The 24,896-nt window shown below is 41.6% G+C and overlaps 3 protein-coding genes and 1 non-coding gene across 4 annotated transcripts; 3 read left to right on the plus strand and 1 right to left on the minus strand.

Moving 5' to 3' along the window:
- Positions 1-8,460: 8,460 nt before the first annotated feature.
- BT62DRAFT_1013379 (uncharacterized protein) lies at positions 8,461-20,994 on the plus strand (the record flags this gene model as incomplete). Its single annotated transcript, XM_043178055.1, has 9 exons — positions 8,461-8,495; positions 18,328-18,488; positions 18,752-18,832; positions 18,888-18,945; positions 19,004-19,503; positions 19,542-19,798; positions 19,851-19,964; positions 20,014-20,766; positions 20,830-20,994. 9 exons carry the CDS (start codon positions 8,461-8,463, stop codon positions 20,992-20,994), a joined length of 2,124 nt encoding a protein of 707 aa, XP_043033339.1.
- Positions 20,995-21,349: 355 nt separating this feature from the next.
- BT62DRAFT_1013380 (uncharacterized protein) lies at positions 21,350-21,882 on the plus strand (the record flags this gene model as incomplete). Its single annotated transcript, XM_043178056.1, has 3 exons — positions 21,350-21,551; positions 21,581-21,755; positions 21,810-21,882. The coding sequence occupies 3 exons, from the start codon at positions 21,350-21,352 to the stop codon at positions 21,880-21,882; spliced, it is 450 nt and encodes a 149-aa protein (XP_043033340.1).
- A 743-nt stretch (positions 21,883-22,625) lies between these two features.
- Positions 22,626-23,076, minus strand: BT62DRAFT_1013381 (uncharacterized protein; the record flags this gene model as incomplete). The annotated part of the gene is made up of 3 exons (XM_043178057.1): positions 22,626-22,662; positions 22,735-22,858; positions 22,917-23,076. 3 exons carry the CDS (start codon positions 23,074-23,076, stop codon positions 22,626-22,628), a joined length of 321 nt encoding a protein of 106 aa, XP_043033341.1.
- Positions 23,039-23,127, plus strand: BT62DRAFT_t191. The gene has a single exon. It is a non-coding gene; the product is annotated as a tRNA-Asp (tRNA).
- The last annotated feature ends 1,769 nt before the right edge of the window (positions 23,128-24,896 follow it).

The following is a 24,896-nucleotide window of genomic DNA, read 5'->3' on the forward strand; positions in this document are numbered from 1 at the left end:
GGGAGCCATCACTTTTAGTACTTTCTTTGTAGATAGGAGGCAGAGGCTCATAGTCATTGTCAAGGTTCCTTGCTTTATTGGTGGTGTATACCTTGGCATCAGCCTATTGGTTGGTGGACCATGGATCATCTTCATTGTCAGGGCCCCACTCACAGAGTCCATTGTCATTACTGTTGGTGGAGCTAGAGAGAGGTGGATTGGCAACTCTGATCTGCTCAGCTTCTTCAGTGGTGGTTCCAGGGAACCTACCTTCTTCTCCTTCATAGTATAAATCTCCTTTGCCTCTCTCATATAATTTGTAATAGTCAGGGAAAGCTGATCCCCACTCTGCTGCTTATACTGCTCTGGTTTGTTGTTAGTACTGATAGTTATAGTAGGCCTTGTCAGCCTCTCACTCTCATTGGTCAGCCTTCTTGTTGGCCTTCTGCTCAAGATGCTCTCACTTCTCCTCCAAGGGGTCATAGTCTTTCCTTTCTCACTGCTTGACTTTCATTCTTGCAGAGTAGTAGATGCTGGTTTTTCTGAAGTAGCTGAGTGTTAAGGGAAAGGAACTAGAGGTTGAGGGGATGAGGCTTTCTCAAGGAGTGACATACCTAGAATCTCTTTCTGCAAGTCTTGCAACCTCATTAATGGAGTCCTCAACATAGTTACCAATGCTGGGCTCATGGGGGGTGGTGGATGGTTCTGGAGATGATGACTCCTCAAAGAAGTTGTTGGAGAGGTTCTCATCTTTATAGTCTGGGAGTGGAGAGAGGTGCAGCAGGACCCAAGGGTTTCAGAACTCTGTATTCTGATGCTCATTGTGTCTGCCAGTTGTTTGAGAGGATTTATCTGTTGGTTGGGATTCTTCTTCTTCCTCAGCACCCTCTTCATTCACATGACTAGTCCCAGCTTTGGGTATGGCTCCAGATGCAGGCTGGAAGGAGGCTCTGGCAGAAGGAGAGATGTTGTGAAAGGGGAGATTGGGAGTGACATTTTATAGTATTTGTTGGATGTGTTGGAAAGACTGATAGTGTCTGACTACCCAGGCTGTAATCAATTGATGTCTGCAGTGACACACCCTCTCCATGTTCAGGCATGCAAAATTGCAAAAATTGAGAATACATAGACTGCATTTCAGTCCAGTAAGCATGTAACTGAGAATAGGATAAGAGGACACAGAAACCTAACCATCATAAGGCTAAACTGAAGTAACAATGAGCAGAGTGCATGGCCTAGTAGCAGACTAATACCAGAGGGGTTAGACTGCATGTGAGATCCCAGTGCTTGGCCCTAAATGTGCCAATACCATTACAAGGGGATATGCTAAAAATAAAAAGAATATGATCAAAATATGATCAGCAATTCTGATCACATTGATCAAGGATCCACAGCCATTAATGCACTGATGGAACATGCTTTAGAACAGAGAACTGAGACCTAAAGAAAGGTATCTAAATAATGGGGTGTTGAACAGAGAAATAAAATGATGGCAACAAAGAAATAGATAGATAAATGCTACTCTCAGGGATGAATAGCACATATACTGCTCAGAGACTTGCATGCATACCTATAGTGCCTTAGCCTGTGTAACACAGCAAGAGACTCCACATTATACCAAGGTATGATACATACCTATTGGATTGGTTAATTGATACATGTCAGACCAGAAGCGGTGCATTTTGTGAGCTGGATGGAATGTCAAGATACTGAAAAAGAGAACAAGCCATTGTGGCTTACTCCAGACATGGGAGATAACCCTGAGGGTCTGAAACAGTTTACTGCTGTCAGAGATGTGTCACTGGGGAAATAAGAAAGCAAGCAGACCTGGCTAGGCCAGCTAGCTGATGTCAGCTAGTGAGAAAACAATGAGCAGTCCTAGTCCAAAAGAGAATAAGTGTGGCAACTGTGATATGCATATGAATAATACCAGTGAGATCTGGCATGGAATCCTGCACTTTGAAGATACTATAGTAGGATCATATTAGTAAGTACTATAGTAGAGTATTTAAATATGGCATTGTATGAGTAGGATATAAGTTTTCTGACCCCCACAGTTGTGGTGTATTGGATACAGAAAGTCTTGCACTCTAGCTCTGGGTTTGTGTTTGTAACTTCAGGCAAGAGAATAAACTTATTATTGAATATCACTGAGAGAGGTCTGAGAACTGAGTGAGTATCAAAGCTCATGAAGGACTTGAACCCAGTTTGATAAGAGGTTTTAGATTGTGCTCTAACCTGAGAATAAGAGAGTGGTGTCTGAAGGACATCATCTTGAGTTTTTGAGGTATTTGTGATGCATGGCACTACAGGTGGCAGAGGTTCAAATCCTTTGGCCTGTTGGACAGTGTTTTATTGTGTTTTATGTCTCTAGATCACATAGGTTTGAATTCTGTGGGTCTATGATCGGTTTGGAAACTTGTGAACAGAGATCTGTGCTCTTTGGCATTAGTGAACATGTTTGTGATTGATTTCTGCTTAGAGTGCAAAGCTTTGAGTCATGTATTATGTGTGTTAGAGATTTTGAGTTGATCTCAGCAGTGCTTAGAACCTTTTTGAGAGTTGTGGGGTTGTTTAGATGTATTGCATTGAGCTACAGTACCCTTGCCTTGAGGCCTGGTAACACCTGTTGCCACCTCTTGTTTTGATAAAATGAAAATCTTTGAGACTTAGAGAGACCTAGGACTGTTGTACACACATGCTATCGCCATTCATGTGCAGTGGATTCATTGAAGAAGACAACTATATTTGCTGATTGCTACTTTAATCATATTATAATCCCTCCATGAGCTAAGAGTTTTATGTGTGTGTTGGTGTGGATGTGATCAGTGGATAGCACTCTGCTGTATCCATTTTCACCTTGTGTGCACTTAGATCCTCTTCATCAGATCATAAAGTATGATCATAAAAGTACTATTTCTGTAAGCTCCACTATTCTTATGCTGTGCCTTCAAATTGGGTTATACAGAATATTACTCAGTGAGAGCTGAACCCAGTGGGACTCATGGAGAAGTAGGTGCTGTATATCTCAAAATACACTTCACATTGTTGGAAAAAGTATTTCAAGTCCAGACTTTCTCCTTTGAATAGTACTGGCTCACAGGCTATAGTTAGCTTTAAATTTCCCCAGGGCTCTATGGTTTCAGACTCCTATAGAGGCAGAGTGTCAGATGGCATTAGTGGTAGTGTTAGTGGTAGGGCTGGCTTTTTGGGCCTAGGCAAGGACCACAGCCTCTGGTCATACCAAGGATGGTCCAGCAGTTCTTCAGGGAGTGAGGAAAATAGTACTATCAGCTCTTTTCTCTCTTTTCCTTTGCCAGAGGGTGCTAATAGAGCCAGGGGTCCAGCATCTTCAGACTATGCTCCGGCAAATAAATGGATGGGTGTGGCTGAAACTTGTTGAGGGGTCTGCTGGAAAGGATTTTGGCTTCCCCAACTGCTTAGGCTGCTTTTTTGCTGATGGAGGTCATTTGGGCATGCAGTAAGAGGAAGGAAATGAGGGCTCCTAGCACTCTTTGGCATTTTGTGCTGCTTCTGCTACTTTAGTTTCTGCCCATGCTCTGTCCATTAGATCTCTGATGTGCTCTGGCAGTATAAGATATTGGAGTCCTTTGCTGGTGCCTAACCAGCAGGTGTCTGCCATTTGCCACTCTCTGAGCCACCAGTAATGTCCAGGCAGATTCTTCTGCCACACAGGTTTGCCAGTTGAGGATATATTCATATCCTCTGCTGGGCTTGTATAGATCCAATGTTCCTGATTCTGCAGACTGAGGCTTGCTCCCTCTGAGGCTATATGCATTGACTCTAAGGACAATCTGACTGATATTCTGCTCTTGGATCAAAAGGCTTCAGCACATACTGGGTGCAAGGCTGGACTCATTCACCTGCCTAGAGTAAAGCCCAGACAGAACTTCTGGCATATGCCCTTGGTAGTAGTCAGCAGTGAGAGCAGCCATGTTTCTGGTTGAGGATCAGCTTCTATGGCCATCATCCCCTTGTACTGACTCTTTCTTATCAGAGGTTGCCAGTCAGATGATAAGAGAGGGGGATTCAACTCCTTTTCTTTCACTTTGTACACTTCTGGATCTTGGAGATCAGATGATGTAATTCACGCTGCTGATGTCTGTGGGTTCTGGGGCCAATGGCTGGATGATGATGCTCTCCTGACTCAGGAGTGCATAAGGTGCTGGTTGGAGGACTTGATAGAGGAGATCCACTCTTTGTTGTCTCTGCCACTCCTCCAGTTCTCTCCTTCTTCTTCTTTACTCTCTTGGTAACTATATGACATGGTATCCAATAATTCCAGTTACTGTGGTGAACAGACAAGCATCTGTGATAAAGGTGGCAATGATGTTTCTGAGCATGAGTTTTATATGCTAGTCCTTGGCAATGTGCCATTGGACCAGAGTGTGTGAAGTCTTGAGCTAATTGTTAGACTTCCACTAACACTCACAAATCTCTAGCACCACTTCTGCTGGGTCCAATTCTAGATTCTGAGTCTGGGTCTGATTTTGACATAAAAGTATGATGAGAATGATGAGGTAAGCTATAAGGATTTCATAGAGAGGGATGAAGGGTTGTGGCTGATAGATATAGTCTGCTGTTATGGCAAGAGTATTTGCATCAGGTACTCAGAGAGTATAGTAGGTGTATTAAACCTCAGCTCAGGACTGAGATATATCAGTGTGTACTACTGCCTTAAATACTGTCTAAAGAATCCTATGCTCTACAGGTGACTATTGTCTGCTCTTCATACTCTCTGCTTATTGTCTGAGATAACAATGACTGTGCCCTTGCTTTTGTTTGTTATTGTCACTCTGCTATACTATTGCTATAGTGAGTTTTCCATATGCCACAGTTCCTATTGTGTTCAAGATATGGGATAGCAATAGTTATCATATTGTTTCTTGTCATCTTATTGTGCATCAATAAATAAGGCATAGTCATGGTGTCATCATATCTTCATCATCTTTTCTAAGGTCAGCCTGAGGTCAAGATTGATAAGCATCTGCTTACTAAGCACTGGCAGGTCATGATTTAGGGGCAAAAATTGTGACAAATGCAGCCAACCCCTAATATCACTCTCAACTTCTTTAAGCTCTTGAGTGCCATCATTAGCACCTTCCTTAGGCTTTTTGCCTTAATTCTCATTTGTCACAGAAATCAGTCTATCAGCAGCTGGATTATCTGGTATTATACCCACTTTATCCAACTCAGAACTTCTGCTAACCAATAAAATGAATCCTCTATCCTTCTCCTCCATGACATTCCAACTGATTAACCTGTACCTGAAAATATCTCCAGAAATGGCCCTCAAGAAACTACTCTGACAGGTAAAAAAGAAGAGAGATATGACATCCTTGCAGACCTTCACTTCAATGACCTTCCAAATGACTTCTGAGATGATATCATTCTTACCTCAGATACTGCCTCTCCTGAGCTCAGAATTGACAACCACACTCAGGACTCTATTGATACTGACCAGTGGGCCACTGCTCACTCAGCTTCTTCTCTCTGATATTCCTCTGCCATGAGTGAATCAGCAGAGGCCTTCTTTACTGCTCTCTTATAGCCTGATACTCCAGATAACCATACAGTCTGTGGCACCCACTCTCTGATGCTGGAGCCCTGCACTATCTGTGAACACCCTCCAGCCTAAGACAGAATCTGAATTGAGAATCTCATCTGACAAAATGAGGCCCTCACTCTCTGCCTCTGCAATGCTCACATCCAAGTAGAGACATCAGCAGAAAGAACAGAACTGTCCCACTGAAACATTGATACTCAACCACCCCCTATATTCTCCAGTGATGACAGTTCAGATGATGATCTTGATGCATGAGAAAGTGTTTATCTCTGAGGCTAATATGAAATAGAGATGGAAAGGACTTCCAATAGAGCAAGTCATTCATCAAGCAGTGAACAAAGTATTTCAGAAGATGTATGAAGAATGGGTAGCAGCATTAACTGCAGATGTGGCATAAAAAGTAATCTCTCTAGGAGAGAAGTATTTAGTAGTAGACTCACAGGAAAAAATTGATATGCTACAGTACTGTGCAACTAAACAGTCTATTTACCTGTTTAACACCAAGTACCTCTGGTGTCCCATGCTGAAGCCACCATATCAATTCTGACATGAAGTCTGATCTATGCTGGATTCTCTCCCAAGGCCTAGCTGACAAGCTGAATACATGGCCCTCTCCATCTGATCTGTTGCCTGCTCAGTATTCTCAAACCAAGGATCAGCCAAGAAATCTGACATCTGCCAGTATTATAAATGGCCTCCAATCAGCATCAGCTGACTCCTTGCCAGGCAAGAAGGCACATTCACCAAAGCTAGAATTAGCCACAGCAAGCTAACTGATCCACTGGTTGAATCTGAAAACTAGCCCATAGATGAAGAAAATAACAACAAAGACCCAGAAGCTAGCAAGTTTAAAATCATTAATGGATAGATCCAGAGAAAGAAAGAAAAAGAAAAAGGAGTAGACAAGAGAAGCTCTGTTGCTGATGATGAGTTCCTCCACTCTCTTTCTTCACTGCCATATAACTGAGCACCTCTGCTCTTTGTAGAATACTCTAACTCAATGACTGCCTTAGCCACTAATGCACCAATGATACAGTGCAAACCAGAACTCATGTGGAAGTTCCAACTATTTAAAGAGGCCTCTGATGATATTGACTGGTTTCTAGTTGATTGCAAAATGTACTTCAAAGTACAAGCCACCTATCTCACTGCTGACATCTATTGCATCACCTTTACTGCATTTTACTTTGAAGACAAAGTAAAGGACTGATGGACTATGAGCCTCACCAAACTATACTCCTCTACTCAGAGACACTATCAGCTGCTCTCATGGCCCATCTTCAAAGAAGCCATCAGAGACAAATTCACTGATTCAGTGGTGATATGCTGGGTACACATTTAGCTCTATAATTTGTGAATTCTGCATAACATACTAGGATATGCTAGCAACTAAAGATCATTAACCAGTTGAGGACTATGGCTGAGGCTCCAAGCTGATAGTCATGCTACTCACTAATACTATGTCCAACAGTGAATTTGTGAAATGACACAGCATAAGGATACAAATCCTAAAGTTAAGTTTGAACTTAGAAAAGTTCTGCACTATATTTTGGAAAATACTAAGTTGAACTTAGAAATGGTATCTCAAATGGGGCCAATTCTATATCCCACTAGGGCAGGTATATTCTAAGGCAGCTAGAGGTATAAACCTATAGCTATTTGTGGAGTATTGAGTCAAGATAGCATCCTATCCAGAAGCAGTAGAAAATAAGACTCAATGATCTGTAGTTAGCATCTTGAGTTTTGACTCAAAATGCCTAAGTCAGAATTTCTAGACATCAGGTGATCTAAGGGACTTAGAAATGAGAGGAATAGAATGGATAGGGCTGATTGGTTGAGTCTGATTGATCAGCCACCAAAAATAACCTAGGAGATTAATTAATACTCTAGAATAATAGAAGGGAGTTAGGCACCACCAGGCACTATATGCCTAAAATAAAGCTGTGTAGTGGCCAGACAGGTCTGAGTAGTCCTAGAGGAATCCAGGAATGCTGCCAAGCTGAAATAATGGCCTGATGTTAGTCTAGACAGGAGAAATATTATTTTAGACACTTTATTTATAGGTTGTGTATCTGTTTTTGACATATAAAAGTAGAGAAGGGGGAAAATAGTAGTAAGCAACCCACCTCCTGTGTTCAAGCCTCTTAGCTCACTGTAGTTAGTCCCTGGGACAATGGTTTTTGAGTTCTGCTTCAACTTAATAACTATTTAAGTTGCCTAGTCACTTAGAAAAGATAGGATTGGAATATTAACAGTATATTAGTTTTGGATTAATTTAGATTATAAAATAGAAGAGTTTCAGTGTCAGAATACAAGTTCTTCAGTTTTAAGGACTGCTAGCTAGCCAAGAGCATAGCTAGTTAAGCCTAAGTGCTTGATAGACCTAGTATTTCAGTTTTAGAGTTCATTGGATTTCAGAATATTCTAAGTTGATCTGAAGTGCAATTGTGCATTGATTCTAAGTTCTAATTGTACTTAAACATTGCAATAATCTACTCTCATAAGTATTACATCTTAGAGAGTGAGATAAGACTGAATAATAATCTTTATCAACTGTTTCTCTTATTTATTTAAGACTGCAAAGTGCTTCTATCATACTCAATAACTGACCTCAACTATATTTAGTGATAGTGTATTGAGTAGTTAGGTATTAATATTGAGAGTTCACTCCTCATTTACTCCCTTTAGTCACTTAACTATTACCAAACACATTAGCAGTAAAAGACATCCATAAAGCAAAGATATATGAACTCCAAATGGATGATAAAACTGCCAATGAATATTTTAGAGACCTCAAATATCTCACTCAGTTAGCTGTCCTTCTCCATGATACAGGCAAAGAAGAGCACATGGTTACTGCGCTGAAAGTTGATGTCTCTCAGTCATACACCAGCATGATCACCAATATTGGTGTCAATATTCTGAAAGGGTATGATGCTTGGAAAGAGTGGATCACTATCATGAACTAAGAGTAATAGTGACAGAAGGTGACCAACTCTATAAACCAGATCCACAATAAGAAAACCAGATTCAGCAGTCACTCCAAGAATAATTCTGGAACTCAAAAGGCATCAGGCCCCAGTGTGATGAGCTCATCCAGAGAGAAAAAGACAGCTTTGAAAATCATAGAGAGAAGAGAAAGCCAATAAATATTGACTGAATGAAGAAGGGAGGAAAATGTTTCAATCACAGGAAGAAAAGACATCTACTAAGAAACTGTCTGAAGAAGAGGACATGAGACAAGATATGAGCTCAAATTGCAGAATTGCAAAAGAAGGCAGATGCTATGAAGGAATCAAATGAGGAAGAATCAAAGATCAAGAAAGTAAAAGACAAGGCTGACCAGTGAGCAATTCCACTTGTTCTGCTCAAGGACTTAATGGTATATTGTCAATAGCTGCTGGTTAGACTCATACTATGCCTGTAGATACAAGTAAATTACATGTGCATTTGAATATACCTAATTCCACTTCAGTATCAACTGAACTAAAAGAATTGCCTAAACAAAAACCTCTGACTGTTATGATTTTTCTGCTTATCTTATCTTATTAGATGCTCATCTAATCATAGGCACTTCTCCACTATCTACCCAGCCAGATCAGTATAACCATGCTTATATTGAACAACTTGCACTATTATACTGTGACTCATGAGAAACATCTCAACAACATATGTACTTTATTGTTTTATGCACTCATAACACATTCTTTAGTTTAAACCCTCAGACAGCCACAATAGGACAGACTATATTTATCATAGGCCCAAATATATATAAGTAGTATAGCTCTTGCCATAGTAGACTCAGCTTTGAGCTAAAGTTTATTCTATATCACACACTCCTGAGCCACTTGCAACATCTTGAAACATTCACACTGAATCAAACACTAAAGGTGGACTCTAGTATAACTGTACAAGCACAATACAGCACCAATTTATCATGAGTTTCCACTTGCATGATGTTTAGGTCTAACACCAAAACTGAAGACTCAAGTGCCTGGAGGCCTAATAAGAGATAGAGAGCCTCCAGTGCCTACTGACACTGGAAGGCTAAAACCATTTGAGACAGAGTGGAACTGACACACTATCAAGAATGCCTGGACAAAAGAAGAGGTGAAGACCATACTCAAGAGTTGGGTACACAAAGCACAAACTGAGGAAGTGACTGATAAGATAATAGAAGACATGAGAGAGATAGAATGAAGTCAAGCACTCAAGTGGCTTGATGAACTGTGTGAACTCAAATGGTATATTCAGTGAATAAAGACCTAAGAGTGAGATCTATTAATCAAAATCCAGATTGAGACACTATAAGGGCACTATCTATGCAGCTATAGCTCTGATTGACAGTGGCTGTACTAAGAGCTTAATCAATCAAAACTACATCATATGAAATCATCTTTCAACCAAATCAACTGCTGCTCCAATCTCAGTTTACAATATAGACAGAACCTACAACCAAGCTAGGTTGATCACAGAGTTTGTCAAATTATGCTTGGTCATTGGAGATCATGCTGTTTGCTGTGTCAGTTTCCATCTTGCACATATGCAAAACCTCTTCAGTGCCTGCTTCCTGCTGCAACTTTTCAATCTGAGCATGAATCTCTTCATGCATCCTCTTCTTCAGGCAGTTCTTTGCTAAGTGTCTTTTTTCTCTACAGTTGAAACACTTTCTCTTCTTCATTTTGTCAGTGTCTATTGGCTTTCTCTGGCCCCCAAAAGTCATACCCATATCTGCCACTTTATTACCAGAGGTCAAATGGGTAGCAGGCTTGGGTTCTGAAGCAGACTTTTTAGTTTTTTTATTATTTAGAGTCTGATATCAGTGCCAGTGTAGATTCTAGCATCCTGTACTTGCTTATGCTGTCATTTTCAATCTATAATTTGAATCTGTTCCTTCCATTGGTCATACTCCTTCAGCAAATTTATACTGATAATGCTGATCATCTTGATGTGGCTTTGGTAGACATCTTGTTTGAGGGCAGTGACTAAGTGTCTTCAGTCAGCCTTGTAATTTAATAGGCCAGCTAACTTGGCCTCATACTTGAGGTCTTAGAAGTACTTAGTTGCTGTCTGCAATTCTTACTGGAGTTTATACATCTTTTTCTGATGTATGTTGGTGATGGCAGAGTCAGTGAACTTTTTTCAGAGATTCTCTTAAAATCTTTTCTAGAAAGAGAATCAGTGATAGCTCTAACTGTTATGATTTCTGACTTCTTTTTCTTTTATTTTCTTTTCTCAACCTCTATCTTTGATTATTCAGAGCAGCTATCAGTTATAGATGCTTATGCACAGGCATGAGATATGCTTACACATAAATAGGCCACCCATATCATCATCTTCAAGTGATGATGAGCACCTCAATGACTGACAATACTGTATTGTACCAACACCAATGACCAGAGACAATGGGCACTGTATCACAGTAACACACAATTAGTAGGTCTATAATTATTCAAGAACTCAAACAGGATATAAGTAGTATAGCTCTTGCTGTATATACCCAGCTTTGAGCTAAAGTTTATTCTATGCTACTTAATCTTGAGCTGACTCATCTTGGCCTTGAAGCACAATGCTTAGATAACACATATAGTGAACTCTAACATAACTGTATGAACCCAATACAGCATCAGTTTATCATGTGTTTAGGTCACATGTAACCTGGGCTTAACACCAACTGTGACTGAAATATTCTGCCTGTTGGAGTATCTATTAGTTCTTGGCCTTTCTTTTAAAGTGGGAGACTGTAAATGCAATTCAGTGGGAGTCCAGGATAAGGTATGCACAGTGCACCTCAAAATAGAGTCTACAGTCAGTGATGAACTGGTCAAGATCTTCATGGGCCCTTTGAACATTTCTGGTTTATAGACCAGATTTAGTTTATAAGCAGACCAGGGGTCACTGTCTCCAATGGCACCAGTGGATTGGTGAGAGAGGTCTGACAGCTGCCATCATGGAGGTGGCTGTGGTAGGGGCTATAGACTTTAGTTATCTGCAGGAGTTGCTGCTGAGCTTGCCAGACTCAAGAGCATTGGTGGCATTTTCAACAGAGGTGAAGGAAGTGGTTGCAGCTTCTCTGATGCCTTTCCTGATGGTCTGGTAGTACTGTCAGAGTCTTGGCCTTGTCTAGCATGTAGGCAGAGTCTATATGCCCAGAGGTTTGGCATGCTAGGCAATGGTGAAGGGCTTGCAATTAAGAGTTTGAGGCTTCATCTGATTTCATAGGGGGAACATGTCTGGTAAGAGTGAGAAGAGTACTGCATGTTGAATTTAAAAACAGCTGTTGCCATAACACTGTATTGAAAAATTTCCTTCTACTCTCCTACCCATATCAGTTTGGCCTATCTGCATCTCAAATTCATCATGTGCCATAATGCTTCAGTGAGCAGAATGCATGTCATTTCCCTCCAAATCTTCTGATACTCTTCATCTAGCCATTTTCTCTCTTCCTTCCTGCTCTATTACTTCTCAGATTCAGTGGTCACTTTTTTTCACTCAGGCCAGCCTTTTGTCATATTCCTCCTGAACCTAGTAGTGACATCAGAGATTGAGGTTGATACCCCAGTGGATTTACCAGGTATGTTCATCCTTGCCACTGGTGGTGGTGAGGAGGCAGATGGAAGTAATTGGTCTCATAGATTGTTGGTAAGAGAGACAGGGCAGAGTGATTAGCATGGGGTTTGTGGTTCATTGTTGGTATGCATAAGTGAATGAGGTGAGGGTTTCCCTTTGTTCATTGTTGATGATTCCATCTTGCTTGAGAAGTTCTCAGGCCAGTTTCTCTTCTCATTATCTGTGAGCATCCAATCAATTTTGAAGTCATCATTCCTGGGAGGTGGCATAAGTATGAGCTGCTGCAGCTCATACAGTTTATAGAGCCTCTTCAACAGCCCTTGTGAAGAGAATTTCATTATTGTGAAGGGAGAGTAGAGAGAAGAAGGAGTTAATTTCTTGCTCAATACTCATTCTGATATTAGTCTATAAGAGACTTTGCTGTCACCTCTGATAGTGGCATTTGAGGCTTCAGAACTGAAGTCATCAGAAGGGGAGTTCTTCATGGTCATGATGGTGGAGGGCTGCTGTCATCATCTGATAAGACAATAGGGCTGCCAGATATATGTGGAGCTGAGAGTCCTCCAAGCTGGCTTGCACCTGCCAGGCTTGGTTGTTCATTTTCAGAGTCCAGAGTGGAGATCTCAACTGGTGGCATTTATTTGCTCTACTTTCTTCAGAGAATGTTTCCTCTCTCAGCACTATTATCTATGGTACTGAGTTCTGTATTTTCTGCAGGAAGTGGGACTTCCTGCTCATCTGGGAGGCAGGTCTCTTTGATCCAGCAGAGAAGATGGATGGTGAGTCCCAATGCTTTGAACTCATATTGGCCAATAACTCTGTAGCAGCAGAGGTGAGAATGGGTTTGGGGAAGCTGAGTGTTTTGTTAGTAAGTGTTCTAATGATTTAGTAGTCAATGATACTAGTTGTATACTTTCCACCTGTAGATATAGAAGGTATAAACAAATAGCAGGGTTATCATGAAGGCAGTGATGAAGACTGTGATAGCAAAGTAAAGGATGGATTCCATACAGTACTCTCAGTGATAGCTGAGAGAAGAGTAAGTCAAGCTTTGAGCTAATTGTTAGACCTAAGCATCATATGAGCTGAACTCATGATAAACCAGCCTTGTATCATGTTTGTACAATCACACTGGAGTCCACCTCTGGCATTTTACTCATTGTGAGAATCAAGGTATTTGTACATAGGCTCAAGAGTGAGTAGTATAGAGTAAACTTTAGCTCAAAGCTGAGTCTATTATAGCAAGAGCTAGACTACTTATATACATTTCTGAGTGTGATGAATATAGTCCTACTTACTATGTCTGTTTGTGGTTTGAGAATAAAGAGCATGTGATACAGATATGAAACAATAAATGTTGTCTGTTGGTGAGGCATTAGTTGCAAGCTATAGCATAATAGCATGAGTTATCTGATATAGTCATAGTTACTGGTCCAGCCAGATAAATATAGAGTAAGCATCCAATATTAGATAGACACTTGATAAGATAAGATAAGCAGAAAATTTGTAACAGCAGGCTGATGCTTATAAAATTCTGATGATCTCTGATGAAGTCAGCCTCAGCCACAGAGAAACTTTGACAAAGCAATATGAAACTATGAATGACACATGCATGATGATATTATACTGTCCCTTACTCATTGAAATATGATATACAGCCAGCATCAGCATGCTGACCACACAGGATGACTGTGCAACAGTGTGATCTTTATCAGGACAACTGTGACTCATGCAACTCTCACTGTAAAAATTATACTGTGAGCATACAATAGCATGACCACACAGCATAGAGAGTATTGTCATTGGACAATAAGTATTAGGCATGACAGTGAGACAATAGTTGTCTATAGACCTAAGACATTTCTGAACAGTATTTAAGTCAATAGTTTACAGTGATGTACTATAGTCTCAAGTTAAGGTTAATTCTTACTCATCACACTCTTAGACTCTCAGTGTGGCTACTGATTCAGTTCTTATGCTGGCAGCTGTAGTCTATCAATCCCTCTATCTCATTCTGCTTATCATCATTCTTTATATTATCATTCTTATCATCTTGCATTATTATCAGTTAGTGTCAGATCCCAGTAGTTGCAGTGCTAAGCATTTGTGATTGTTTGGTTATCACCTGACACTGTTATAGCATACAAAAAAAGATTCATGTTAGATGATAATAGGAGTGACTGATCAATTAAATGTGATGACACCAGCAAGAGAATATGTGGTTATAACATTGAGAGAGCATATTCACATATAGAAATATGGAAAAGATGGATCCAATGAGAGATTAGAGTGTGGGGCAGAAGATTTTGAGAAGAATTACTAGCTAAGATAGATAATACCAGGAGGAGGTCAAGGAAATGAGAATTACTTACCTACTGATCAAGTCAGTGAGACACTACATAGACAGAGACATTTATGATTACACAAAAAATAGAGAGATCCATTATGAATAAGTGAGCAGAACTGTTGGAATTATTTGCATATTGCAAGTCCCTCTCTCTCTAGTTGATTCTCTCTGCTTGAAGTTTTTTCAGAATGAGCCAAGATTAAAGGATGCCTCCATAGATTATTGGAGTCTTTTCTTATAATATTAAAAATATGAGACATTAATATTCTGAAAATTTTATATAATTAAATGTGTGCTCACACAGAGACCAATAATTAAGAATACACTGTGAATGTTGATGGTCAAGCAGCAAGAAGAGCAAGAGCAAAGTACAAGAGACAGTATTAAAAGAGAATACAGTGCTATAGTGACTAGTGATTAGTGGTGACATTGTCTAGATATTTTCTATTTGAGAACTCTCAGACTCATAGAATGCTTGTGATTGATTTAGATCTTAGAGGTCTTTATATGACAAAGAAAGAAGAGATATATGAAGTGAATCTCAGAGAGAAGCCTATGTGAGAGAATGTTAATTTAGAGTTTATCACAAAGAATATTAAAACAAGAATATAGAGGAAAGAGGACTAAGTGGGATATCATAGTTCCAATGATTTTAGTGTGGATAACTGGAGCCAGAGCTTCATTTCTATTACTTAATATTCTTGATTAAATGTTTTTGAAAGAATGGCAGTAGTGAGTAGATTTTTTTTTTCAGTGCCACAGAGATAAGAGTAGAGCTGAGTTCAAGACAAGAACTAAAATAGAAAAGAGAGAATGAAGAATACAGTGTTATCTTAGAAGATAGAGTTCATGTTCATGAATATGAGTGGATAAAAATTTGAGAGCCTAATCTATCATGTCAAGAACAGAAAAAAGATGATCTATGAAGGCCATATTCATAAGAAGGATATAAACAACTAAAGACTAGAGTATGGATGGCATCAGGCTCCTCAAGTCATAGATCATTGTTTTAGTGAGAGAAGCACTATGACATGCAATATCTGTATTTATTCTGAAGGTTATTACTTTGAATTTCCTGTCTAAGATGATAGTGGATACTTGTGAAAAACTTTGTTATTTTATAATTGCCATCTAGTTTAAATCTATAACCTCTGCTAGTATATTAGTTGGTGCATGTGCATGCCATAATAAAGCTGGGTTTGGCTCCAGCCAGAGTTTAATGGTTGACACATGATTTTTTGGCTGTCTGAATAATCAGTGACACTGATCCTTGTTTCCTTCAGCTTAAAATATTCATTAGCAAAAATAAGAATGGCTAGATGGTCTTAAAATTATCACAGAAAAGTTCAGTATGTGTCACTGTTCATATAGGGAGTAGGGATAAAGCCTTAGATGACTGCTTATTTTAGTATTATCAAAATCTTTGATTGATTTCAGATAGACAGAAAAGGAATAAAGTTATAATAAGCAAGGAATCAGTGAGTGGAATGAGTTCACCAGCCAATTTACTAGGTGTACTGGTAATTGCAAACTTATGGCTAGGATAGATTACCCACAATGAAATTGGTAAGGTCAAGGTATCAAGTAGAGCACCCTAGAATGATCACAAGCCAGCTTTTGAGAGCTAAGATCAAAACTTTTTGTCTGAAAAATTAGTGTAGAAAGTGGAGAAAAATGTGGCATATCCCTTCAGTCCTAGGGAATGGTGGATTATGAGTGACATGGACAATAAATTGAAGAAAGCAATGACCATCTAGAGGATAGCAGTTATGCATGGATTTTTCTGATCTGTTTTGGCTTTCTCCAGTATGACCTTTCTTCAATGCTTGCAACAAATCTATTCTCCTGGCTATCTTCTATAATCAAAATCTTCAAGTCTTCCTGATGATGAATCATACTAGTGTAGGGGATTTGTACCACTAGACTCTGCTCATTGGCTTAGTTATATGGTCTTGTATCACTCTCATTGTTCATTCTATTGTATGTTACAATTATGATTATGCCACTTACATAGTGTAGTACATAAGTAGCTACAGCTCACTGCATGGGGGGGATCTCCCTCTTCCTTGCAATTCCACTCTCTGTTCTACAGCCAACAATGACTGACTACCTACACTGTCTCCCATTTGCAGCCTTCTTTGCCAGTGCTGGGTTTGACACACTTGAAACCCATAACCCCTATTGGCATAATCTCTGGTCATTTAACAGTTAGTCCACATGGTTGTCATGGAATTTTCATCACATTGAATGCCCGTGAGAAAGCTGTGTTCGATTCCCAGCCACAGAGTTAAACGAACCCTAAGATAAATATCATTTTGGGGCTGGCCACCGGCCGGTTAATTGACAGACAAATCTTGTTCTTTCAGACTAAAAGTATCCTTTAGCAAATAAATTAGCAGTAACAAGAGGGATGCGGTCTTCAAATTAGTATCTGAAATTCTAGCTGTGCGTAATATTTTACTATTCGGATAGGAAGCAGAGGAGGTGTAGAAATAAATCTGAACTGACTTTATGGAACGATTCTAGATCTGTTTTCGTCAATAGTTTTAAATGTGGAATACTTAGTGATAATTCTCAAGACAAAAACACATGTGTGGGAGCGACAGATGAGAACTTTCGGAATGTACAGAAGAAGTGTGATTTGAACGTGAAATAAGTGTTACACTGGTTCTTTCCGCGGTGCAGCAGTGATCTCAGCTTGGTTTATTATAACTGAAAGACTCGTTAAGCTTACAAACTAACAAGAGATAAAGTAGGCATATCTGGTCTCTGATAATCTTGCGCACAACCTCGTAATTAGGAGGTGTTAGAAATTCAAATGTCATGGAAGTCGAAGAAAAGCATTTACTCACGTCTGCCGCTCGTGCAGCATCTAGAGTAACGATGGGAAATGCTGGATAAGGTGATCAAGGAAAACACCCACAATGGAGAACCGGGCTAACGATGGATATAGCAGTGGCACCTAGAAATAGAACGGTCCTGTCTGTTCCTCCTCAGGGACACTGACTAGAATAAAATCTCCCCCTCTTCCTCTATCAATAACCAGTAAGCACGATGATAGTCTTTTCAAATTCGCACGACCGGGAAAACTAAATCAGCGTAGGACCAGAACAAAGTGTCTGCATGTTGTGGAATTCCAGTTGGGGATGAAGGACCTGTCGAAAAATACAAGATCAACGTTAGTTCTTTCGACGGATATGAGAATCACACCGAAAACAAGGTTATCTATACTAAGTGGCAGACGCTGTGAGCAGCGACGTATCCCGTACTCGTGTTGATGGTTGAATAACTTCGCAGAAATGATTAAGTTAGAACAAGCATGACGCGATCTGAGTTTCGCATATCATGATACAGCCATGTGCCAGTGAAAGTAAGAGATGCGTGAGAATGGAAAGGTGAATAAGAAGAGGTACTGCAATAAAGGAACGGAAATATTAGAAGCGTAGCGTATTCTAGGAAAGAGCTACTCACCTGTATTTGCATTGGCTTCCAGGACGAGAAGAAGAGCAGCGCCATTAAGGTACAGGTTTTTTTGGATTCTCGAGTGAAAAAACCTAGACATTCGTTCAGGGTTGAAATAGGTTCCAACCGAGTCTTCGGGGCATATGAAAAATATGAATGGATGACTGTCTCAGTCTGAACTGCGGTCAGAAGATAGTAGATAGTAAGAGGGCCACTGAAAGGTCAATTATAGGCTAGCTGAAATGTTGACCTCGCAACAGCTATTCACCGATGAGTTTCTATGCGACAATTCAATGAGGTAAGAGGACTAGAAGCTCCACTCACGAGAACAACGATAACCAAAGGACACTGCCTGGAGAAAGACTTGCGACGAACGTGCGAGTGAGGATACGCCAGAATGCGCACGGACACTTGACGCGATGGCGGAAGTCAAACGGGAGATAAGGTTGAAGGACCGACCACCGGTCCGGACTGACTCTTCTCAGGATCGCCTCTCAAGACCATTTCAAGATAAACGCCTGAGGTACTCGAGCTCTCGATCAAGTTAGTGCCAGATATTCTTCTTGCCTGAATCAAAACTTGATGGATCTATTCCCTTGATCTAAGGCATTCCATCATCCCTATGTTTTCGGTCCCTCTGATGATTTCCGGGACCTTTGCGGCGTTTTTATACCGTCTTGACTGGAATACGACAGGGGTGCTGTGGGCGCCCAGGCACGTTATCTCAAATTTCCTGTATCTATGAGACTTGGATACAAATCCCCCCGGTCTAGATTCTGAAGTATTCTGATCATAACTGCGTCCAGAGACATATGATAATTGGCTAGACAATTCTTGCTGGATGAACTATCGAAAAGTGCAACGGTCCTCCAATGCACAGTTGCATTGTGCGTTGCACATGTGATTCACGGATATCGCGGAAGTCACGACCTCAAACGACAGGTCTGGTCCTTAATCAAGTCGTGTGGGAACCATTCGTTAATTGCCGCGATTGCTCAGGGTCAGCTTGACGACTGACAACCGAGCAGTGCTCTTCGTACGCTGCTGCACTGCCGCAGAATCCCTTTCGCTTGTTCCATGGCCTCCAAGAGCAAACCGTCTCTCCGTCCCGGAAGGGGACGGCAGCGAAAAGCCGTCCTCTCTATTGATACCCATCTAGGGTCCTACGACCGCACGGACCCATTTCGCGCGTTCAATGTTCTCGCAGGCCTTCTGGGATCCTTAGCTTCGCGTCTTGGAGGGTGTCAATACAAACTCTCGCTCCACCTCCTCATGATTGTCGAGCCCTACATTGGCGACGAGTCCCCTTCCCGGCGGATCCTCATTACGCGTCAGCCCACCGAGATTCTCGACGCCATCGTCTTCCACATCGATTCGAAGCAAGATTTGTTATCGCTTGCTTTGTCTTGCCAGCGTATGCACGATATCGTTGTGCCCCGGCATTTGGACTATCGAGTCCTGCGATGCAAGGTCAGCTCGATCAGTGTGTGGAACCACTTGATCGTCAATCGATCTTTGGCAAAAAACGTCAGGAGGCTGGAGATTCTAGATGAGAGTCGTCTGTGGAAGCTATACGGATACCTGGTGGAGTTATAGGCACGGATACGGACTTGGAGTCGACCGATGACGAGCTGGGAATGCATGAAAGGCAGGAGAGGTATCTCGTCTCGGCATTGACGAAGATGACTACACTTAACTCGTTCGTGTGGTCGTGTAACCACTCTCCGATCTCGATTGATAATGTTTGGCCAACTTTATTGAAGTGCCATTCGTTATCTGAAGTCAGGATCAACGATAATATGATCTTCGGCCCGACATCCGGTGAAGATACTCAGGTGGCTCGTTCTCTCGTCGTGAGTCTTCACCTGCTATGACCATCTTTTCTCTAATCCTTACTACCTTTAGCTTCCATCTGTCAAAACCGCGTCGTTCCAATCCACGAAGCACATCTATGGCTCATGTCAGAATCCAGAGCTGGGTCGTATCAAAGACATGCTCAACCACTGCCCCAATCTCGAGGTAAGTATCTTTCCCAAAATTTGGCCTTATCTCTTTTAACACGATTCAGGATCTCAACATATCCTACGCGCGTCCCCGGCCCCCATTCGCCGCCCACATACCTGCAGATGAACTGTTCTTGTACGGTCGATGGCCTTGCCTCACTACGCTAACCCTTACAAACCTCCGCGGCGCCAGTGACGCGGCATCCGCCTTCATATCCGCCCACCCTAGCTTGGAGGTCCTTAACATCGACATGTCCCCAATTGCATTATACGCCAACTCACTGCCGCGTCTCCGAGAGCTCACAGCACACAAAGACGTCGTCACTGCGATCCTATCATGCCCGTCGGAAGAGCCCCGTCCACTAGAGACAATCAGAGGTGCACGCCTTTCCGGTTCGTGCGACGCTTTCCTCTCCAGCCTCAAGCTCTTCGGAGGGTCCATAAAGAAAATGGAGCTCAGAGGTTGGAATGATATGGACGATATCCGCCGGCTCGTCGAGAGCTCGCCCATGCTCTCTTGGCTCGATATCGGAAAGAAACTCAGCGGCGGACAGAACCTGGCTGGGGTAGTCGAATGGGCGAACCTACTAACAGGACTACCCGAGTTGGTGGCGTTCCATGGGGTGAAGTTCTTCTACGAGGCTTCAGCTTCGGTCTCTTCGACTTCTATGGCGGATCGTAGCAGGTTCCGTAAGAACGACGAAGTGGCAAGCTTGCTGGCTTGGAAGTGCGCGAAGCTGAGGAGAATGGATCATTGGGAGGATGGGCTTGGGAAGGTCGTCGTTTTGGTAAGGGAGAAGGATGGAGCGAAGTGGAAGGTGAGAAGGGTGAGACAGTAGGATATATCAGAAGGCGCTGCTCATACTCTGACGCATTTGGAGGACTGCTTCATCGAGACAAGTACAGAAGCCTTTTGGACAATTATTACTTATTATTGTTCTCATCTTCATGTGGAACGCAGGATCGCTGAGCTTCGCGGGCTGTCGTGTGAACGGTCCGAGTTGGAGAGAAACGAAGTCAATAGCTTCCCTGTCCTCGGCAAGTGATGAGGAACGCCCATCGACACAAGCACAGTACTGATAAAGAAGAAATACGCACTCGTCATGAGAACACCAATTGCAGGAAGTCGGTTTCATTCTCGATGTATATACATCATTTCCGTGTTTACGAGTAGGATAGCGGGACGAAACGACGATTTATATCAAATCTGAGATACTCATAAGAGGAGAAGCATAAGGTAACACCGGGAAATCTAATTATTATCTAAACATGTGGAATATTGGTCGTCCATGAAACCTCAACAAGGGCCGATGGCAGAAGGCAACGTAAATACATAAGGGCCAAAACGATAATACAAGTCCTCGCCGCAATATAAAAGGTAGCAGCAAAGACCATCGAACGATGGGAAGGGCAAAAGAAGAGGCTATATCCCTGCACGACGAACCACAATGCGATCGATTTAACGGCGAGAGCAGACGCGCTCCACAAAATCCTCTCGACGCTGGAAGGAAACTCATACGACCAATCAACGAGATACATGGACCCAAACAGAGCCCCTACAGCTCACGCCGCTCATCGAGGGCCGTGAAGGATTATCGATATAGTCAGCCACGTAGATTTACGAGACACCAGTCTCGACAGTCGGGATTGCATCGTCGTCCACGGACCCCATATATCGCGACCAACACGTTACAATACCAGTCACCGACGCGTCGGAGCAACCCAACATGCTCTCGGTCATGATCATGTTCGGAACAGCCACGCTTCGCACCGAGGGGGAGCACGATGTGTACGTGGACATCAAACGGTTTGTACCACATCATGTACAGCACGATGCTCAGCATCGAGAACGCCGGTGCAGACATCTCGATTGGGACAATACGGAGCTGCTGTACGCGGCGAGCGAGACATTGGAGGAGGATAAACTAGGATAGCTGGATCATGGCAATGGCTTTGCAGAATCCATCGTCTTTGCTTCTATGACCTGTTGGTTCGGAGGAAAAGAGCACGCGGGGTGCCGGTGAATTTACGAGAGAAGCAGCCTGGCGCTCGTCATTCAGTTTTCAAGGACTGAATATAAAGAAGCATGGAAGTATGTCCACGTAAGATCGTCGAGAGCATATATTTGTGAACCAACTAGAAGCTCGGTCTTTCTGGGATGAATAAAGATTCCCGGCCACAAGACATACGACCGGGGAGCATATATTTGAATCCATGCGTGTTGGCGATGAGCTTCGTTCTTCTCTAGTCTGAGGCTTTTTCGAAAGAGGTAGGCAAGTTCCATTGATTTGGAGCGGATCTAAGGACACAGGGCGAGGAACCGTTGCCATGGAAGATAAAGTTATTTGTCCATGGGGTTGAGCGATGAGTGGAAGAACACGGTTATTTATTCGGAGAGGAAACTGAATATTACAATAGGAATCTCGGGGCTGGGCATTCCAGGGTAAGTATTCATGCAGCCAATAACTTTCCAGATCTAGGCGGTGAGAGATCGCACACACATGTTACTTGGGGATCCTCAAAACGATCCCCCCCGACGCGGCAGAGTATACTAGAAACCAAGTTCAGTGCAACAGAAGATCTCGTGCGGTCCTCAGAGAAGAAATTAGTTTTGTCCGACGAGTTCAACGTTCATGAGTAATAGTGCATACTAGGAAAAAAGGACAATGTGCGTAGATTAGGAAAGAGGTAAAGGATAAGCGTTAAACAACCCACTCATGATCCCGACGAACAAGGAAATTACGGTTATCAGAGTAACCCACTTGCGAGAAAAGAAAAGAACGTACATTGGGGTTATGCGGATTTTGTGAATAACAGCCAGAACGATGGGAGCGTTGCCGCGGTCCGGTTCCACCGAGATCACGTGTTGCATTGCCGTAGATTCCCGCTTGTCCATAGCTACAACTGTGACTATCACCAGCCATTCCCGATTCCCTCTCTTGGACCTAGTGATACACTTCCAACGAACTAGAATTCGACTGTGCGGATGATGATATAAGTTTGCTGGAGGCATCGGGGTCAATGGTGTTGGGTGGAAGGATTCTTTCGTCATTAAAATACAAAATAAGGGAAATTGGCATGTATGTAGGATCTCTGGTAGTATATCGGTTAGTATACGCGCCTGTCATTATAGTGATAGTTATACGTGGGAAAGCTGGGTTCGACTCCCAGCCAGAGAGTTGCATGTTATCATTTTTCAGTGAGCCAATTGGTATTTTTTTGGAATTGGAATCTTTTCATATTTATTACAATTTCATCCTCCTGAGATATATGATGACTGAGGAATAATCAGAAGGAAACCCTTTACTAGAAAGAGTATGACAAGAAATATACATGTACCTGAGAAGGAGAAAACAAGAGGTGAGTGTAATATCAATTGATACATCCTAACAAATATTTAGGTGCATATTGCTAATGATGGGAAAAGAAAACAAATGTAGAATGGACAGGATACACCAGTACAATGCAAGTGATGAGATAGTCTGTTTATATGACTGGAAAAAGAGATCACTAATAAGCCTGAGAAATATGGAGTAGAGTTGTGAAACATTGATCTATAATCTATAATTGACACTGTGGGTAAAACTGAATGGATTGGACAAAGCATAATCCAAGTAAAGTGCAAGAGCATGACCAGCAGTATTAAAGAGAGGAGAGTAGAATTTACTGCTCATGTGGAGTTGGGCAATTGACTATCAAAAGAGAGGCACATGGCATAGAATTTGAGCTTATATACAAGGGCAGTTCTTGTCTATGTATCATATCAGTTGGTGATTTTGAGTTTCAAGAAATACTATTGTGGTTCATGACTCTTTGAGCTTTACAGATATGGCTAGACTAGACTGTTATTCAGTTGGAGGGGGTATTTTTGCAGAGAGATCAAAATAACTGATACAAAGAGTACTGAATTCATAGGTACATATACAAAACAAGTACAATTGATACTATGAGAAAATGCTGTCTCAGGGCATGTCACTGATCAAATGTATACCCTGTAGATCTCTCATAGATAATTTGATTGCTCTTTTTCATCAAAGCTTTGTTCTAGTTTGAGAGACTTAGCTATGCACATGCCTATGATGTTTCATCATACCAGAAGTATCAGCTATACACTTGATCATCCCACAGTTCCACTTACTATGCCTGGAGTCACTGCCAATCATGATTGATCAGTAATTTAGGCTCTTTAGTGCTGATTGTGGATGATCTAAGGCACTAACTAAGCATGCAGCTGTTGCTTGTTCTATTTCCAAGTTCCATGCAATACTCTGTGCCTGAGAAATCCTGACTTGTGCATTCTAAGCCAAACTTGAGGTGTTAGCTATAGGCTAATGAGTTCTGCTCTGCTTTTACTTCTGGTTTGAGTGCTAGCTGTCTTTAACACTTCACTGTGAGTTATAGTAATATTCCTTGAGCTAGACATCTATTAGCTTTTATAGCATTTAGAATTAGCTAAAATGTAATACTGCTTCTGAGTCAAACTTGACTTAGTATTTTACCAAAGTGTGATGCAATTCCATTAAATTCAACTCAACTTATGATTATCACCTCAGTGTGATATTAGTCCTCTAAGTCTCAATTGGACTTAGAATTCCCAGCTAACATATCTATCAGCTCTATAGCTCTTCAATGGCTAGTGATATAGACTTCAGCTTTGTGAATATATTGTTTAAAATTTGCAAATTTCAGGTTTGGATATATATACTGTATATCATCTCTCTCACACTGAAATTGTGACTGTCCTCAATCACCTAAGCCCTATCTTGGACTTAGTAGCTGGTATGTAGTGCTGCCATGTTTTAAAATTCTTTTAAGAGTGTAGATTTCATCATTGTTCCACAGACTAGATCTATTTGTCTTATACCATTATGGATATTCAAATTCACTGAGTGATTTTCAGAGACACAGGTGTCAGCACAAATCCTTCTAATTTTACAAGTCCTTATTG

This window comes from Guyanagaster necrorhizus (genome assembly GCF_019112545.1).
Source record: "Guyanagaster necrorhizus MCA 3950 unplaced genomic scaffold BT62scaffold_60, whole genome shotgun sequence".
NCBI classification, from domain to species: domain Eukaryota; kingdom Fungi; phylum Basidiomycota; class Agaricomycetes; order Agaricales; family Physalacriaceae; genus Guyanagaster; species Guyanagaster necrorhizus.